The following is a 21,208-nucleotide window of genomic DNA, read 5'->3' on the forward strand; positions in this document are numbered from 1 at the left end:
ATATCTCCCAGAGTAGAAATGTTTTGAAAAGAACTTTATATGGATTATGGACTACAAATTCAAATAATTGAAAACTGTCATATCATGACTATTGCTTGTAAATTTTTCAAAATTTGGTGTGAATACATACAGGTACATATATAAGAAAAAAGAGGGCATGGACGTTTTGGGACATCTGCGTTCATGTACATCTGTGATCACATCTCATATTCGGTCTGTATTAAAGTATATCTGAAGAATTTTAATTAAAAAGACATAAAGATATACATAATTTTTTGAATTAATGTGTTTGAGATAAAGTGTGTTGATTTTAAATCAGTTCTTCATTCATTTTGATAACATTTGGTTCATAAACATATTTTAGTTGACATTTTACATAACTGCAGCTGACATGGTTCTTGCGTGATTCAATCTTTATTTATATATCTTAAACAAAAATGCAATTATATAAACTCCTATTTCTGTAAACAAAGCCAGGCTTATAATAGTTTCTAAAGCTAACTACAGGTTTGGCCTAAATAGAAATGAACTGGGAATTAAATAGCGAAAGATCTTGGAACGTGTGATTTATTTGTGGCAAGGAATATGTTGGCATAAAAGTGACATGTCATATTCAGTTTGTGTCACTTTCCTGGTGAAGTTATGACTATGAGACATTTTTACATTGTTTGCCAATATCCATGACTCACAATACCAGGGGCTATGCCAATGGTTACAAAAAATATGTTCAGTACATGAAAACAGTGTATTATTACATAGCAATTGGCATGTGTTTGAGTCTCACCTAGATTGTTAATAAGAGGATTTGTAATTGATGGAATAGTATTATCTTTTTGCAGAGTAATAGTTTTAATTGGCAGATCTTTGAATTTGGGGCATGAATGTAAAGAAAAAGAAAAAAACTGCTCATACATGTATGCAGGACCCTTAACTACTATGCAACATTTACTTACATTTTTTCTTAAAGTTATTGATGACAAGGAGGTCCTAATGTAATAGATTAACTAATCAACTTTGGGGATAGTCTGTATATTAGAGAGCCAGATGTCCATTTAGACTCTTGTTGAAGCTTAGTATTCATGTAGTCGTTATATCATTGCATTGATACACCTGATGAAGTTTTCAAAGGGAAAAGTAACTACATACAATAAGAAGATGACATCATTCGGAATGGCCTACATTGTATCAATTATTGGTCTTTCTGAAGTTTTGTTTAAAGCCCCACTGTACTACTTGAAGCTACTTGCTCCCTCTATATAGAAAACAATGCCAAAGCGGTGAACGTTGGTCCCCCATGATCCTCTTTTTCTTATGGTAATTGAGATCTGAATTGATGAGATAGCCACCTGTCAGTGACCTTACTGGGTGGTCTAATCCCTCCTGGCCAAACTAGTACAGACAGGCTTTAAGTCAGTCTAGTGGGATATGACTTGATGTACAGTGTCTAGAAAGAGTGCAAAAGTGCAGTACCAACATGAGGGAGGGTACAAGTCAAGTTCATAAGGCCCTGCTGGCCTGGGAGCACACTGCCCTGGGAGAACCGAAATCTTCAAGGATCTTGGGATGGTAGATCTTAAGTCCTTCTATCCAGTATTAAAGTCTGATGTGTGTGTCTGTCTTGTGACTGACGGAGATCGAAGAAGGTAGATCATGTGCTTTACCGTGTTTATCTTGGATTCTGGGTGTGTGTGTGGAAGAGGGTGAGTCATGATCTAGAGAGAGAGAGGGAGGGAGAGAGAGAGAGAGAGAGGGGAGAGAGAGAGAGAGAAAGAGAAAGGGAGAGGGTGGGAGAGAGAGAGAGAAAGTGAGTGAGTGCTGGAAGGAGGGAGAGATAGAGAGAGAGAGAAAGAGAGAGAGCAAGAGAGAGAAAGGGTGACAGCGGAGGGAGGGAGAGAATCGGAGAGAAGGACAAGTGTGTGAGAGAGTAGGGGGATAAGGACAGAATATAAGGAGTACATCTAAGAGAAGAGAGAATAAAAATAATGAGACAGAAAAAGACCTAGAAAGAGTGAATTTCCCATTTTCTGAACCTGAATCGTCTAATATTACTACTTCTGTGCTACTGTACATGTATTTGCTAGTAAATATTGTTGATAGTACTTTTGTTGGCCATCCTAAGAAGATGCCTTTATAGATTCTTTATTGTTTGGATACTTATAAAAATATAAATATGAACAAATAACCAAGAAGTCAGAAATGTCTGGATCAAGAAAAACTATTAATCTCATCATACAATCTTTTTCAATCGTTTCTCTTTCACTTCTTTCACCCTTATGCAGTCTGCAGGGTTGCCTTCGTTTGCATCGGAGAGCAATGGAATGGACTCGATGAGCCAGCTAGCAGTGGTGGAAGCACCTCAACAGAAGCCATGGGAGAAACCCCTGACCATTCCAGAGATAAGGAAGAGTAGTCAGAACTGGTCGCTAGCATCAGATGCAGGAGTAAGTAGCCTACTATCCCATAGATACCTTCTTCTTCTGCTTGAGTCACTACGTAATCCCCTTCCAGAACAGGACGCAAGATCTGGCCTTTGGCATTGAACCTGTCTAGGTCTTTGGGAGCACATGGTTCTGGGGAGTGTTTCTCAAATACTAAGATCGACTTTAAGTTGGACTGAACTATGGCAGGCTGTCACGCCACTATTACCTCTCATCACTTTAATACTGGCATTCGTTTCTCAAGGAACGTACCACTCATGGTCGCAAATCTACAGAATTTACACTTCTAAAGATCATAATTAAGAGACCGATGGTGAGAGCAACCAGTGGCTTGAATGGCCTGCCATAGTTAAGTCCAACTTAAAGTCGATCTTAGTCTTTGTGAAACATTCTCCTGGACAACTTAAAAGTTCAAATGTACCAAGAGTAAAATGATGGGTATTGCTCATGCCAGTGTTTGTTATCATTTCAATATTTTCATCCCGGTCATCATAGATTTTAAGTGGTTGAAATACAGTGAATCTCAAATCTTCCTTTCTTTCCTTTGCCAGCTTGAAAAAAAGAGAAGGTTATTTACCCTCCCAAAACTATATAATCTTTGCTTAGTCAAGGCCAGCACCACACCTACTTCACAATGCCACATTCAGTTTGGCACACAGGTATTTGTATAGGTGAAAACAGCTGTCAATAACGTAGACTTCATATGTTTCTTAAAATCATGTCAAAGTCAAAACATGAAAAATGACTTGGAACCCTGTTTGAAGCCTCTCAAAGGTTGCTTTGGAAGGACTATTGCAGGATACTTCCAAGTCATATAACTTGGCATCCCATACAAGATTTCTGATTTGGTAGAGTGAGTCATTATTAGAAGCAGATGGCTTCAAGTCAAAGACATTTGTTAGATTCCTTGTCAGTGTTTCTTGCCTCACTCCCAGGATAGACCATGTTTCTTTAGGTTTTATGTTGATGCTTAATTTTCTATGCCAGTTTGTATCGTTTCCTGGGGAATCCGTTTAACCAGAACAAACACGATAGCAAAGGATAGCAAAGAAATAGGAACGAAACATTAATAATACTGCATTGGCATCCACAGAGACATGACTACAACATTGATAATAGGAAATTTCAAAACTTAAGACATGACAAATCATATGTGCTTGTATACATTGTTTTGGATGAGTCAAACTTGGGAATGTTCTGGTACTTAAGGGATAAAGAACATGACGATTTGATTGATTTGGTTTTAAAGAAGGATTAAGAGAAATACTTATAATGTGATTATTGGAACCTGTTCAGGAAGATTGGCAAAGGGCGACCTCAAAAGCAGACTTTCTTTAGCAGATGGTTTTCATACACAGGTTTCCTTTTCACACCTTCAATGAGAAGCATTATTTCAAGGTTGTCCTTACAGACAGGTGGTCTATGTAGTCAAGTAAATGGTGAAACATGTTTGACTCTCTTTCAAATGATTAATCAATATTAGCAATATAGTCAAAGCACAGAAATTCAAACTGACAGAAATACTGCTTATGGCAGGGCTTAAACAAAATATCCTGATGGGAAAGGTTAAAGGAAGAAAGGCAAACTTTAGCCAAATAAAAAGACATTATAATTTATTGGAAGGAAAAGTAGAAGGTACCAGACCCAGAAGGAAACCAAGCACTAACAGGGAGGGGAACATAAGTCATGAAGAGGAATGACACTGCAAGAGTGTAGTAGGATGGCAGAAGACAGAGATGTGTGGACAAATGTTGCTATCATTCAACCTCCTAACTGGGAGATCGTACCTTGATAGATAGACAGAAATTCAAGCATCTCTTAATTTAAATCCTCCATATTTCTGCATTTGGCTAGGAAACAATACCATTCAAGTGCATTTAAAATCAGGTAAAACTGAAGTGAATGGCTGGCCAGATTGCGTTGAAAGAACCATTATCTGAAGTTACATCCTGTGAATTAGAGATAACATTTCAAATTTAAGGGATGCAGCTAATGTACACATTCTTGAAGGTGAATCATTAGCACTTAAAGCTGACGTCATGGCATATGACATTGCTTTGTGGTCGTATCATGATGTGCACGTTGTGAGGGCGTGTGTCACATGAGGGGTGTGTTCGGAGGTGAACCTTCCCCACAAGAAGAATTACGTGGTTTCTGGAGGACGTGCAAACTCCCAACCGCACAGTCTAGTAACAGTTTTCTTACAAGTATGTTATTTATACAAACTAACAGTTACAAATAAACCCTGTTGGCACATTATATAGTTTCCAAAGTACATAATATTTTTAACAATCAGAAATGTCTTTTAAACAGTTTATGACCACCTCTGGAGTATAGTTAGTTTTCTTTTTCCTTCTTTTTTTATTTTTTATTTTTTATTCCTCATAGGAAGAGTATATGTTGCATAACTATATACAGAAGCACTACTTTAATTTTGATTTCTGTAATGTTTGCATGTAACTTTGTAACCCAGCAGCATTGAGACCACGTACATGAAATACATCATACTTCATGTAATCTATCCAATATATTTTATGCGCCTATCACTGCCTCCTATCCTTATTCTGAGCTACTGAAGTTGTTACTGTTGTACTTTCTCTACCCCTAAACACCCCTTCCCATTTACACCCAACTTCTAAAAAACACTAAAGTCTGTTTACTGTATTTCCTCCCACTTTGTGTGTCGTCAAGTTTTGAATCCATGATTCATGAGATTAAATTTGGCCCTGTTTCACAAAATTTATTATCAATAACAAATGTCAGAAATCTGCAACAAATCTGCTCTCAGCCAATCAGATGCCATGATTTCAGTAGCTTATAACAGTCATTCTAACTTGTCATTGATAACAAGTTTTGTGAAACAGGGCCCTGAGCTTTGCCAGAATCCGTTTGATAGGATCTGTTTGAGCCTTGAGGTCCAACTGATTTGAGAATGGATTGTGCGTAGATGTAGTGATCAAATCATTGACCTCGGTTAGACTAACGTGAAAGCCCTTCCCAAAACACCCCTGGCTTTGGAATTAAACCCACTATCTTTTGATGTCAAATTATGATGTCGTAAACAAACATGTGCAGCTCTCCTGTGCCTTGCATATAGTTTAGATTATAAAAAGATATCAGTGAACATGAAAAATACTACCCTACAGATCCATAATATTCAGTTGCTCATATGAACAAGAAATAGTTCTCAAGTGTATTTAAATCTTGCCTTTGAAAAAAAAAAGTTTAAGTGAGATTACATACTGTACCTTTCGCTAGATATTAGTAGTTTAATGTGATGGCTATCAATAATTTAGGGTCATGCAAAATCTTTGCAAAATGCATGTGTTTTGTTTTTATTAATATATAATTTATAAGTAGGTCTACTCCTTGTACTTCATGTTGAGTAAGTCATGTCAGAACACTTGGTCCCTCAGTTGGAAAAGTTTTCTTAAAGCCCCTCTAAAGTGTTAGGAGCCCTAAATTTGCCCCAAATTTATAACAATTTGATCGTAAATTGTATCATAATGTGAAGGGGATGTCATTTAAGACACACTTCTGCGAAGATCCCCCCCCAAAAAAAAGGTGTGTTTGAAGACAAATATTGATAAATGGGTGATTTATAATTTAGGTTTTCTGTGTATAACAGAAAATATAAATTTTGTATTCTTTCATCATTATTCAACTTCAAACACATTTTTTTTTGAAAATCCTTGCAGAAATGTATCTTAAATGACATCCTCTTTCACATTATGATACCTTCTGAACCTTCTGAATTTGGAGTCAGCAGGGCGGTATTCCGCATATTGCTAACTTGTACTGGGGGGTGCAGGTGGACCACTACACCGGGGTTTTCCCCTACTCTTTTACGAATAGTGTAGTGGGTTCTTAACGTGCAAAGGTAGTGACTCTTCTCTACACGGGGCCTCCATTTAACGTCCTATCCGAGGGACGGAGTGTTTTCCACTTGACATAACCTGCGTCTATGAACAAGGGAAGGGGCACGTTAACACACAACGCAGGCTTCAGTCATCCGCCTGGGTGGGAGTCGAACCCGGGATCTTTGGTTCGACAGACGGACGCTTTACCGACTGAGCCAACTCGCCTCCTCAATACAATTCAAGTGAAATATTGCCATCAAATTTTTGGGCTCTAAAGACTCCAAACAAGCATTGTCAATAATAATCCTTTTTTCCATATACCCAATTTACACCTTTTACACCTTCATTCATCACTCTCTCTCTCTCTCCCTCTCTCTCTCTTCAACCCTCCAGCTTCTCCTGTACCTGCAGGAATTCTCTCAGAAGATGATGTCCAAGACGAGTGACCTGGAGAAGAGGATGGACAGCCTCGTCCACGACGCCAAGAGTGCAGACTCTAGGGTTCACAACACCTTCAATGACTTCCTCATGCTTGCCAATACACAGTTCATTGAAAACGTACGTATAGTAAGCCCTTCTCTCCTTGTAGGCCTAGATTCATAAAGGTCAAAACCATGGTTGTAGCCTTCAGTGTGTGCTAAATGGCTCCTCACTATGAAGGTCCAGACTGAAATATTTTTAGAGCATGTATGCAAGAGTCCTTTGTAAAAATCTTGAAATTTGTGGGGTGCAGACATGGTTTTGGTCACCCATAGGCACTGGGTGCCTGTTAGTGTCGATATGCCCATCAGAGGTTGATACCGTGGCAGAATCGTTGAAAAAGTCTGTAACGTGTTAGCCTCTTCTCCTTGTGTTTATGGTGCATTCACACGTACTGTCGCATAGAGCTTAGCCATGAGGGCTATGTAAGGTCATGTCTTGTGGCAGTTACCAGGCAGTTGCAGGGTGTACATGTAGGGCTCACTGAAAGGTAAGGCAAGAATTCCAGAAAGTAAAAAGAAGTTCCACATAAAGAATGCCCTGTCCATTGAAGTAGACTTGCTATTTACTAGAGGATGATGTAATACAGTGAAACCTGTCTATAAAGACCACCCAAGGGAGACAAGAAAAGGGGTCTTTACAGACTGGTGGTCTTTAAGTACAAGTTCCTTTAGTACATGTTTCAATGAGAAACCGTTTTCAAGGGTAACCAAAAATGTAGTTTTTGTAGACAGGTGGTTGCTAAACCAGGTTGACTGCATTATATAGTTTGCATGCTATAGGCAGATATGCAAAAACTTATCAGAATAACATGCTGTTTGGATACAGACTGGAGAATCTTGATGGTAAACACATGCAAGATGGCGCAAGACATCTTACTCATGCTGGAGTAGATAATGGTGGGTGGATGTGGGCAATTTGGGGAGTAAAAGAGAAGGGCATCCATATTGAAATACTCCCAATATCAACATTACCAAATACAGCTTGATGGGGGATGTTGTGGAAGCAACGGATACTGGGGGTGCTAGGATCATGCCAATCCTTTAAATTTGATTTGCACTTGAAAAGTTTTCCTGTCAACATCATTGTGAACGTGGAGCATGGATACAGCTCTGACAGAGATTGAAAATGAAGTACCCTGGGCACAATGTAAACACAACATAAAGGGGGATGTTCTGGAAGCAAGAAGTATAGGCGGTTCAGGATGAGGCCCCAATGTTACCCCTTTCCATAGAATGCTCTTATTGTTTAGATCAGAAGAGGGAGTGATGGGAAAAGAAATAGACGGTCTGTCATTTTAGTTGCAACATCAATCTTTTGAATTGATTCTTTTACTCTCCCCCCAAAAATTGCTGGAATATTATTTAATGAAATACATTTTTTGTCAGGAAAGAAAAAAATTATACCTATATGTGAACAGGTAACGTCTTCGAAATATGTGTATATGTGAAAGTAGCTGTAGTGGTCTATGTTACACACTACATTTACATTTAAATGTACATACACAGATATTGATATGGACAGTGTACACTGTGGTCTGTGACATACTTGACGTTTACATGCACAGGTATTTCTAATATCTAATGTCTGAATTTCTTAGTTAAGACGTAGTGTATTTCACAATCTGATGTTATAACGTTGTTGAATTATATTTAATTATGTTAAATTATTTTCGTTCAATGTACTTACCTTGTTAGGCGCCTTAAGCATCTCTTGGGATGGATATGTGCGCATTATAAATGTTGTTATTATTATTATTATTATTATTTGCAAATGGCCCATTAAATGTAAAATAGTTAGGACTAAACTGACACCAATGCTTTTAGAATGAAAATATGCATGTTTAGGTAAATGTACCTTGTATTCTCTGCAGTAAACATGTATGAGTTGCCATTATTAACATCAACAGGATTATCCTTCTTGTAATCAGTGACTAGCAATTAGCTTTCATTTCATACAGCATGAACTTCAAATGTTCCACACTCATGTACCGTAGCTCAGACATGTCCTGAAAAATTCTGCTGTAGTCCTATGAGTCACATTCTATTCCGTATTGATTAATGTACATAGTCTCATTAATGTGGGATCAGAATACTTGATGAGTTAATTAAACTTTTGCATTCAAGGGCAGTCACTCATTTATGGGGACAGGTCATCACTGTTAAACCCCTTACAGCGCGCCATGTCACTTTGGGAGTGGCCATGGGGAGGCGTCTTCAAGTATACTGCCCCCTTCCCCTTTATGGTCACTAACAAGAAATTTGTCTGATGTCCTCTACAGACAGATGGATTAATCGCATTAATTCACTCCACAATTACAATTCTAACATTCTAACATTCATGTATGTATCTGTTATATGGACACTCAGTGAGCCAGCATACAGTGTATTATGGGGATTCATGTATACATGTATAGAAGAATTAGCGACTAATTGTGGAATATTCACAGGTGTTTTTCGTTGAGTATGTGCATGTCCAGTACATACTTGTAGGCATGGATTGTAATGGTTTACCAGCAGTTTGTTTCTTGTTAGCCAGAATAGGAATTAAAATCGGACATAACCTTAACTTTGTTTTACTGTGAATATGTGAATATCATCATCTAACACATATTTTTTCTGTTACGATGGTAACCGTCGAATACCTTCGCAAATAATAGATTCAATACTTTGAAATTATTCATGGAATGTGACTGACATCAGCTGAAAGAATTACTTTGCAAACCTACAGAGGAGTCCACATTAAGGATGATATACCAAGTGGATTTACTTGTACTTATTATCACAGTGTGGATAACCAAAGGAATTATGTTTCTTTTTACGTCAAAGCTTTGGGTACATGTATGTACTGTACTAGGCCTTAGACATGTCAAATTTTAGAGTCATTTACTTCAGACTATTAAACTTACAAGCTACACTTGAAAGTTTTACAGGACTTGTATTGCTTACAATTTGCAAGTCTTGAATGTACTCAATATGGAGATGAGATGATTTAAATAATGGGTTTCTTATCATTAAAGCAAGTTTATTAGGGTGTCTAGGCAGATGTCCATTGATAAGTTCTGCATCTCAACCAAAAATGCAAGTCTAAAATACTTGATTCTGATTGGTTGAAAGTTCAAGTAGTTCCTTTATTTTGGAGTTTTATTTAATTCATGCGAGAGGCCCTAAGAAATCATTTAAATAATGGGTTTCTTATTATACAAAGCAAGTTTATAAGGGTGTTCAGACAGATGTCCATTGATGAGTGTATGTGTAGCTTAAATTCTGCATCTCCACCTGCAACTAAAAATGAAATTGGTGTGATTTTTCAATGTTCAACCATCGAAAATGCAAGGGCAATATTACAGACATTACCAGTTGTCACCCTAGATGCAAACCTTTCATGTGATGTGCAGATAGATCATAAAAGCATTATTTTCTTCTCAAATAACAGGCTTGACGCCTATCTTGATTTTGACTTTGCATTGTTCTACATGTTGTTGAGTAATGTTGTTGCTGACAGACATGAGGTTTTGAAGATAACAACGTAGACTACTGTCAACAATGATACACCTGTCACGCTTGACGTGTAACCAGGGTGCTTTACCTGTGCGTCATGTTAGATGCTTGATACATTGAATCTCTCTTCTCTTCCACCCACCATTTTATTCTGTCTGGCTGTCATCTTTTGATCTGTAGTTTCTCTCTCTTCTCTCTCTCTCTCTCTCTCTCTCTCTCTCTCTCTCTCTCTCTCTCTCTCTCTCTCTCTCTCTCTCTCTCTCTCTCTCTGTCTCTCTCTCGTGTTCTTTGTTTTTCTTTCTCTCTATCTGGATGTCTGGTTTTCATGCTACTGTTATCACTGATTTTGTCTCTCTTGTATTTGTTGTTCCAGTTTGTGTCTCTCTCAGTCCACTGTTCTTAGTCTAATGTGTACATGTATTTCTCTGTCTCCTCTCTTTCTCAAGCCCCCTTTCTCTTGCTGTCTTTAATTCTTGCTCCCTTTCTCTTTCCCTCTCCCTTTCTCTTTCTCTCTTGTATTCTCTTTCCCTTCCTTTTGTCTTTCCCTTGCTCTTTCCATCTCGGTATCTCTCTCTCTCTCTCTCTCTCTCTCTCTCTCTCTCTCTCTCTCTCTCTCTCTCTCTCTCTCTCTCTCTGTCTCTCTCACACACACTGCCTCACTCTCTATTGCTTTGTCTCTCACTCTCTCCCAATCCCTCCCTCTCTCTCTCCTCTGTCTACTCTCTCTCTCCCTTCCTCCATCTCTAATACTTTCCCATTTCCTAATATGTAAATACTTCAACTTTTTGTTCTGCTTCTTCCAATTAGAATTACATTTCTATATGTAGATTGACCTAGACATGTGTAACCAGATTTATTTCATACGGTTTATTATCTCAATATCATTGTCTTTCAGAGAGTATATGATGATTATTATGAATTACATTTCTGCATGTAGATTGACCTAGACATATGTAACCAAATTTATTTCATATTGTATTCTTTCTCAATATCATTGTCTTTCAGCGAGTATATGATGATTCAGAGGATGTTGATGGAGGCTCCCAATCTGAGAAAGATAAGAAAGAACAGGTAAGTATTGTGACAATTTGCTAGTGTTAAACCCCTTACCCTGCCCCTAGCAAATGATTTTGCCCCTGTGCCCCCCCCCCCACAAAATCTGAAGAAAAAAATAAAAATAAACAGGTTGATTTAATACATATTATGTAACTTATTTGACATTTGAGTTTACAAACATAGAAAATGGGACAAGATTTGAAATATAATTGATACAGTGTTATATGTTTCAATGGATCAGACTTCAGATTTGATTCATTTGTTTTAGTTTCAAGTAGAAAAACAAGCCTTTCTTAATCCACAAAATGTTGGATACAACATTTGAATTGGGGGCACATTAAGCAATGAAAAAGTTACTATTCTCATCAAGATATGTACAGGTATATCTCTCTCTCCATTTTCCCCTTCATTCTTTAAAATTATCTTGCTACCTTCCTTTTGGTTGTCTTCGTAATATATGAAACGGGCTCTTTCACGTGGCACTTCTGTCTTTATATCCACCCCCTCATGGAGGAGGAATGAATCAATAAGATTATCATGACATATTTCTCCATTTCCTTTCGTCTTTGGAGGAAATGTCATAAGGTCTCATGATGAAAGGTTTCAATTCAACACAATTTCCCATCATTACTGCTCATTAAGGTTCAACCTAAAGTGCAGGAGTTATCTGCAGTAATTGAGTCAAATGTCAGTCTCCGAAGTTCTCCCCAAATTTGGCTCGTTCGTCATCTTAACTTTTAGTTTGTCTTCTGCTTAATGTAGTGATTTTCATTTCACCTGACTTTTCTCATCCTCTTTCATTTTTGTCTTGTTTATTTCTCCCTCTTTATCTCCCTCTTTCTATTTAGCCTCTCTCTCTCTCTCTCTCTCTCTCTCTCTCTCTCTCTCGCTCTCTTTATCTCTCTCTGTGTCTCTCTGTCTCTCTCTGTGTCTCTCTGTCTCTCTCTCTTCATTTCTCTTTTCTTTTCTGTCTCTTTCCCTTTCACTTTGCAACCCCCGTTTTCTCCATCTCTCTACCGGTTTCTGTCTTATTCTTAGATTCTCTGTATTATTCACTGTCTGTCTATATCACTTCCTTTCTCCTCCATCCAGTATCCATTCCTTTCTGTTTCATTCTGGTCTAAGGAATAACATAGTATGAATTTATTATTTCCTATCCTTAAAACCACTAATCAGGTTGACCAATCATTAACATTTAGGAGAAATGACAGGGATTAGATCCATTAATCAGATTTGAGATTAACCCTATGGACCATCTGTTTTGAAGAAAAAAAAAATGATTTGTGCTTTGACTGTTGTTATTTTCATTTTAATGAATCAGGCGACGAAGACTAGAGAGCAGAGAGAAGCAGAGGTCATCCCGCGGGTCATCAAGGCGCTGACCCTAGGTATCAATGTCCTGGACACCGGCTTCGAGCACCTGGACGCTAACGCTGGCAACTCGGATTCAGAAGATGAAGACCCAACCTACAAGGCTGTGGATCCCATTCTTGAAGCAAAGGTATACCTTATTTCTTTTAACGCACATCTGTACTAGTTTACAGGAGGGATTAGACCACCCTGCAAGGTCACTGGACAGGTGGTTATCTCATCAACTCAGCTCTCAATTAACATAATAAAAAGAGGATCATGGGGGACCAATTGTCACAGATTATGCATATATATATATAGAGGGCGCAAGTAGCTACAAGTAGTGCAGTGGGGCTTTAAGAGAACTTCTACCATGCTCTATCCTCTAGACCCTGTGGTCTAAAAATTTGCGATTAAACACAACATATAAAAAATAAATGCCCTTTAAGGCATTATTTCTTTGGAACGAGTTACTATCGTACAGGATTCAATTTGCAACATTGTCCAAGGCAGAATAATTGGCTTATTGGTATTATTCACAAGTACTGTTTTCCCCCAACATGACCCTGCATGCTTCAAACATTCAGTTGAATGCAATTTCCTGCAACCATGCAATTACGATTCTCTTCAACACCATCTTAAGATTTGCAAAGCCGTAGTAATGATTTTCTGTGTGGAAAGAATTGATAATGATCATAGAATGTCCCGATCAGATGTGAAGTGGAGCCCGTGATTCCTGTCATTGAAATCTGTGATTTATTACAATGTCCTATAATCGGTCATAAAAGGTTCCTGAACATCCTTTTTGAAATGGACTTTTTCTTGACAAAGTGCAGATGGTGCCTTATCTTGAACAGTATTATAATGGCATCTTGTATAGTACTCGTGTCCGTCACACTATAATGCTTCTTGGCACTCCAACATTATATCCTCGCCATAGCTTAGCAACCACATGTGTAGCACTGCCTTACCAAAGGACGTTAGTGCTTAGGTGAGATTCAAACCCTCAACCTCTTGATTGAGAGTCGAACAGATGAAATAATATTCCATGACAGAGAAGGGGAGGGGGGTTGCAGAATTAATCCAGGGAAGTAATGATACTACAAGGTAGTATTAACATTCTGACATAGAATTGAAAGTATCAGAATTATTTATCAATCTGTTTTAAAGTGTCTGCAAAATATCCTTCGAATCTTTAAGATTGGTAAAAATATATGTAGTACAAGGGAAATAATTATTTTGAGTTTCAATAAGAATAGTAAAATTTATGATTGCACTACAGTGCCACCATGCTAAAATCATGGTTATCATCATAACTTATGTGAGATATATTGGTAAAAGGTAGAAAGCACCTTTAATAGGGGAGGGTCCAAAACAGTGTCTTGTTTGTTTTTGTTTCTATGGATATAATATTTGGATTGAATGCCCCAAATGTTTTGGTATGGGTGGGTGGGTGTCGCTATGTCATGTTCTCTTGTAAGCTTATCCAATAGGAAAGCATAGCGAGTATCTCATTTCCTCATCTTAGTTTGGGAAAAGTCATTACTCCGAGACTAATTTCCTTGTAGATTTGTTCAGGATAAGATTTAGAGCATTCATCAGAAACCTTCACTATTCCTCTCCCAAATGTCAATGCACATTTCAATTCCGCTCCTAAAGTCTTTGGGAAGGAGCCATTACAGGGGTGCAGCCTACAAAATGCGTACTCTTCTTCTGTATTTTAAGTAACAACTTTAAGTAAACAACAGGATAGTTTCACGTATCTTACAGTAGTAGAGACGATTTGATTTACTTTTTCTTGTTCATGAAAATTTCTCTTTCAATTTTAAAATTTTGGGGGGTCATCATAGAAGATATTTTTTCTCAATATTGGATCCATTTGCCTGTTGAATTGCAAGAAAGAACAAAAATGCTAAGTCTTGAAAGCTGTATAAATATTCAAGTAATTTAATGGATATGTGTAGATCTAGTTTGGGTAAGTCTAAGGTAGTTCGTCCTACCAAGAATAGAGATGTGGACATTAATTGACATCATATGTGTCATTTCTCTTCATTTTTGGTCTGATATAAGCAGTAATAGGGCTTAACTTAATGCAATGATTTGGATATAATGTACTTAAATCTTAGATGTGTTTACAGACAAAATAGCATGTAATTGCTATATTGGTGTATAGAGATACTTCATAGTTCTTGTGTCATGGATATGTCACATATGAGACTAATGAAAACAAAAACTCAAGGAATATATATCCTGGTGAAGTATATTATATACAATAATAATAATGATAAGGAATATTGCGTGTAAGTTGATTTTTGTATCTATTTTTACAATGTCACATGTTGTCATGAGAGGCAATTCTAGTACAATTTCTCATTTATTGCCATTGGCTTTGTACACAAGTATTCCCAGGCCAATGTTTAGTCTTAGTCAGTCATAATAATCTTTAGTCCTTCAAACGATTTGCAATTTCTTTCTGTAGCTGTCATATATATGTCCTCCTCCTTTTTCTCTCCCACTCCCTACCTATAGGAAGAGAGTGTCGGACGTTGAGGATTTGTTTGGAAATAACCAGGTTGATAGGAAAGCGATTACAGCATTTGTATTTTTGTTATTCTGATGATCTTCAAGATTAATTTTTTTATGCAAGGAGACAGTCTGATATTTCCAGTTTCACTGTGATCAATATCTTGAATGAACTTTCGGAAGATCTAGAATTTGATCTTGAGCAAAGTTGTAATATTCGGCAGTCACCGAGTGCTTCTCCTGTGGATTAATGACTGTTATTGGAGGTTCTGGTTGTGTTTATTTAACCGCAAACACTCATTTGTAAGTTTTGATTGTGGATATCTTTCTGATACAAGTATCTTTGAATTTTATGAATATTAGGTGAACACTGTAGGATATATTTGGTGTAAACATTGAGTATTTTTTTAATACACTCCTCCCTATCATGAAATAGAAGTGAAAGAGATTGAAGAGCCATTTGTTGTCTCTTTGATGAATTTTTTTTCTGTATTATTTTTCCCAATTAGATTAGCAGATTGAATCAACTTATCTCAGGAAAGATTTTTTAATTTAATGATGAGCTTGATAGGAATGTACATGAACTTGTGATTCAAGAAGTGTCAGTGGCTTAGGCCTTGACTTTGCACAGATTGAAGGGTTGGGGCCAGGGTCGCCATTGTGTTTTGTTCCTCTTTTTTTTGGGGGGGGGGGGTGGTCTGAAGGTTAGAGATAGGTGAAGTGTTGAGTCAAGGGTTGCAGTTTGGAAATTGATTTTAAATCATTATGGTTAGAATTCAACCATGGAGCATTCATCATAGGAGCACATATTGCTTAGCCAATGAAAGACTAAGATCGACTTTTATTTGGACTTAACTATGGTAGGCCGTTCATGCTACTGTTTGCTCTCATCATTTACTGGCATTGGTCTTTCAAGGGACATACAAATCATGGTCATAAATCTAGAGAATTAATATTTTTTATGATTCATTATTGAAGGAACAAATATAATCTAAAGATTATAATGGTGAGAGCAAACAGTGGCATGGACAGCCTGCCATAGTTAAGTTCAAATTAAAGTTAACCTTAGTCTTTGTGAGACAATCCCCTGGTATGGTTTGTAGTCCATGCTCTCTGGAGATTCACATAGGAAAGGATTATAGTCTGATGTAAGGTAAACTGATCTTTCCTGGCTCTGTCAGCCATCAAGTTCTTGCAGAGGTCCTAGGGAAGCAAGGCTTCTCAGCTTGTGAACATTCACTTTTCATCTCAGTATCAGAAGGACTTCAGTCAACGGTTAAGTCCACTGTATTGTATGTACCTCCTATCCCTTTATGTGTTTCACAAAGTAAAAATGAATCGCATGAATTTCGGCAGAGCTGCACAGATGAGCAAGTAACAGGAGAATATGAATTGATTAGCTGTCAATTTAGTTCAAGAAGGACCTAAGCCCTCATACATGTAAAGCGCATATCAGCCATCTATCCCTACTATACGTGTACCTACAAAATGTAAGTTCTCATGGAGGGCTTATTTACATCCTTTTTATGTTGTCTCCTCTTTACAGAAAAAGGACTAAGTATTCTACTTAGCTGCTGTAATAGGCAAATCAGCACAAAATATTAAATTTCTAAGTAACTGTAGAGACACAGAAGGGCAGAATCACATACAAAACATGTAGACACCCGTCCTTCTTGCCCCCTCTCTCCATTCCACCATAAAATAAAGGGGGGAGAAGATCCAGGGGGAAGAGAAAACCCCAAAGGTCAGATTCTCTTGACGTCACCCAATTTCCTGTTTGTATCACCTAACCTGAAACTGTAGCCATCCAACGGCGGGAATCGATGCGCTTTCCTCTTACCCATGTCAGGCAACTTGTCATGGTTTCACAGGGTTTCATCCATTAGTCCTGTCCTTCGGTCTTCCCATCGGACAAATTAGAGACTTTTCCCACAGGAAATTTGATGGTTCTGATCAGATTGACCAACGGCTGGAAGTTGATGACATTCCAACCAGTTGTTGCGATTCAGACATGAACTGCGGTCTTTCCTCTCCTGTCTGGTCGTTGTCATTGAGTTTATCGCTAATGCTTTAATGACTAAATTGTGAAATGACTGACGAAAGAAGTTAATTCTGTGTAGTTTTATGTAGTAGAAATTCATCTTGGGTGCTGAGTACAAGTAGATATAAAAAAAGTAAAGTTTTATAATGAAATTTGTTGTTAAATTGCAAGACATTTTTTGAGTGCATTTTTAAATATACACAAGATGCCCTGCTATTTATTTTGCTAGTGAATTTGTAGATATACAAAGGCTCTTTTGATTCCCCTAATTCATTATATCATGAATTTGGAAATTGGACGCCACCATCATTATGCACTTAAACATTTTCCAGATAGTCTACGCATATATATATATAGCCATTTTAAAAAGTTATTCAAAGTACAGGTTTTATCTTTTTTTCTTCAAACTTCCCAGTCATCTTGTCTGTGATTCATCTTTTTCTATTCTTTTCCCTGAAAACAACTGATAAAATTGTCAAATATTGCTTCCAAACCCAACAGGGTTGAAGAGTGCACTAACATGGATACTTCTTGGGTTCAATCCTTGCTTGGTGCTTACATTCTTGGACAAGGCTTATTCCTGCATTAGTCTTTCTTGACCCAGGTGTAAAAAATACATGGGCACCTGGCAATACTTGAGTAATAATAATTGCAGGGACTGTAGGAAGAACAGTATTGATACTGGTGTGGCTACTGTTGGTAAATACAAACAAATCATTCTCAAAGACTTGATGTGTATGGCCTTTAGAGAGTCCTCTTTCTACTTTTAGCTCTTTCAATTCATGCTTTCTTGCTCAATGTTTTCATTTCCAATCACCATGACTTGTGAGAAGAGTTCAAGCTCTCTACACAGCCAATCCTCCAAGGCCCTCCATGATAATTAAAGTCAACGTGAGGAAGGCACCTACACTTCCTAAGAACGATCCCTTACCACTCTTGATATCCGTCAGGATCTTAAATCTCATCCTTATTGCTGGATAAGATCAAATCTTTCCTTCACCTTGCATTCAGAGCCTCATTTCGGTCTTGATTATCTTGATAATTTTTGTTAGGAGTGTAAGGAGTGGGTAATTCATTAGATCCCGTTTAAAGGGCGATCCAACCCTTGTGTAATCGATTCATTGATATGGGAAAAAAAGAGAAACAGAATGGCGAATGTTTAAAATATGAGATCACTAAATTAATGCGAATCTCAAATTGGCAATACTAGTTATATATAAAAATTTTGTGATGAAATTAACAAGCAAAATCATTGAAGGCACCTCAAATGCTCAATCCTACTAGGACATTATGAATCTGTAGCTTTCACTGCGAGTGTTAACATTCTAGTAATTAAGGATATCTCTTATTTTCTTCACAAATCGTCACATTCCATGCTAGGGCACATCACGTCACATCACAGGCTCAAGGTATCCAATTAAGTCATCCATCATCAGCTCATTAAGAGCATCAATTAACGGATGATAATACCAAACCTGGCTCTTGATTTCTTTCTCAATGATGCCTCTCTTGAGAGGGATACGACTGGGTGAGGAGAGGTGGTCCTTGGCAACTCTTAGAGATGTCCCCCCCCCCCCTTCCTGCCTTGGTTTCCTCTCGTGTCACGTGATGACATTCGCGGACTATTTTAGGACGGTATTTCACGGGAAAAACCTCAAATGTTGTTAACACGATGTGTTTCATCGCCCTGTTGCAGTGCAAGTTGTGTGATCTTCCCATTATCTTTAAAGAGGATGAAAGGATTCAGGGCTTGTAAACTTTAATTTACTTAAAACCCTTAGATATCACAATGGATTTTGTTGAGGTGAAAAGACTTGGGATAGCTTGTCAGTTTTTGCTGATTATTGTGTCCATAATCACATCTTACATCAAATCGAGGCACGTATTAGCTTGGATTTACAGGAAGTATGTGAGGATTTCACTTTGGTAATCCAAGTTTCACCTGTAAATCTCAGACTTAATACCTTGGGTTTCTAGGTATCAAGCTTTTCCCATCTCTCTCTTTCTCTGCCTCTCTCTCCTTTTTTTTTTTGTTTTGCTTTCCATGTCTATCCTGTTAATGCCTTTATGAAGGTAAAGTTGTTAAAAATCAATTATTGCAACCAGATGATTTTGATAAATCTTTCTTTTATGGGCATTATGGCTCATAATTATTCTACACGATTTTGTTTAAAGAATAGCTAAAGGTAAATTAAGCAGCCTATTACTGGGTATACATGAATGCAAGTAAATTATCAAGCGCTACTTCGGTATTTAAATGTGAACAAGTTGAAAACTTAATAATATTCCCATGAAGTATACACATATATGGTAGAAAGAATGACCAGCTTAGAATATAGCATAAGAAACTATACATGTACATCTATATTTGATAAGAATTTCTGACTATAACAAGTGAAAATGTAATTTAAAGGCTTTACTTAATCAATTTATTTTATTTTCCCCTTAGCTCTTGTTTGAATGAATAGAGACAACCTCTATATCTATCCACACATCCTAATATTTCTATTAAAATAGCCCTTTGTCGATGACTCAAGCCATTTTTAAACCCCAAATATTTGTTACTGAATTAACACAAAGGGAGAGCCCTGGCCGGGAAGGGTAATGATGTTATTTTTAGAACCCAAGTCTAGTGAAAAAGCATAGTCATCGATAAAGCAACAGGTGAGCTTGTGCTACAAAGGGCATTGTCATCATATGCCTAGGTGTTTTCTTTGTGCGTGTGAAAATGATTGTATCAACGAAGGTCACAGGACTAAAAGATATTCGCCTATTTTAGACATTTTTATGAGGGAAGAAAAAATTGATTAGTTCGCAATGGGATATTACTGGGCTTCACACTGTCATTTTGGAAAGGGGGTCCTGATCGAGGTGTTTAGAGTGGGTATGCATGAACCCTATGCTGAAATTGTGAGAAGAAAAAAATCATTTATTCATTTTTTTACATATTTTTTAATTTTATTTATTTATTTGTTTATTTATTTTTTATTTTTTTAAATTTTATTTATTTATTTATTATTATTATTTTTTTTTTTTTTTTTTGGGGGGGGGGGGTCCAGGACAAAAATAGTTTCTGGGCACCTATTAGTGTCTAGCCCTGAATATTATGTTTTTACCCAAATTTACCCAAAAAGTGATACACTGGGATGTTTTCGTGGTCAGTGAAGGAGTAGTTTTACGTTGATCTTGGATGAACAAGCACACAAGACTTGACAAAACCATTTGGTTATCATATACCTGCAGTGGAAAGAGAGATATTGGGGGGGGGGGGGGGGGGGGTCACCATTCAGAAAATTGTTGTCAACAAGGCAGCAAAACTGCCCATTCACGTAAACTTCCTGTCATCCATCTGGGCATGATATCCCAACTTAGTTTATAGAAGGTGAAGATGGATGTTTGTGATCGGAACCTCATCTCGGTAGCTTGACCTTGGCTCTTTCCTCCAGCTATAAAAATTTTCATAACCTACAAAGAAGATGCTTCTTGCTTGTAATGCTGTGTAATGATCAGTGTGAAGCTGTGAACCAATATTCATGCCCCTTTACTGGGTATTTTATTCACAGTTGACTCTTCTAACCCGGGTTGTAGTAAATGGTATCTGGTATTATTAGAATTGCTTGAATGCCTCTAGAACCTCAACTAAGGCCAGGGTAATAGTAATAGTGTCTCTGACAAGATCTTCTGGGTTTTTTCGTTTGATCAGCGTTGATTTCAAGTCTCCAATCAATTATAATCATTCCATTGCATGAAGCTTTCGCAAACCTGAACCCCTTGCAAAATATGATCATGTGGAGGGTTAAAGGGCATCCTTAGCTTTTCCCCTCTCTCTTTTTTCCTTTTCAATGTACATGCACCATTTTTTATGGGGGAGGGGGGGGGGGGTGGAGTTGTAGGTCGATTAAAATTCCTTTTACAGTTTTATCCATCCCTTCTTTCCCTCTTTTCTTCTCTTCCTGTTCT

At 37.5% G+C, this 21,208-nt stretch overlaps 1 protein-coding gene across 1 annotated transcript in view; it reads left to right on the forward strand.

The window, feature by feature from the left end:
• Positions 1-21,208, forward strand: part of LOC105446069 (WASH complex subunit 2-like) — a 49,518-nt gene that overhangs the window by 19,056 nt on the left and 9,254 nt on the right. The window contains exons 2-5 of the mRNA XM_030984979.1: positions 2,280-2,441; positions 6,692-6,856; positions 11,284-11,349; positions 12,656-12,835. Coding sequence (XP_030840839.1) covers positions 2,280-2,441; positions 6,692-6,856; positions 11,284-11,349; positions 12,656-12,835 — 573 coding nt within the window. The remainder of the gene's footprint in view (positions 1-2,279; positions 2,442-6,691; positions 6,857-11,283; positions 11,350-12,655; positions 12,836-21,208) is intronic.

Source organism: Strongylocentrotus purpuratus, unplaced genomic scaffold (assembly GCF_000002235.5).
Source record: "Strongylocentrotus purpuratus isolate Spur 01 unplaced genomic scaffold, Spur_5.0 spur5_scaffold_14, whole genome shotgun sequence".
Lineage (NCBI taxonomy): Eukaryota > Metazoa > Echinodermata > Echinoidea > Camarodonta > Strongylocentrotidae > Strongylocentrotus > Strongylocentrotus purpuratus.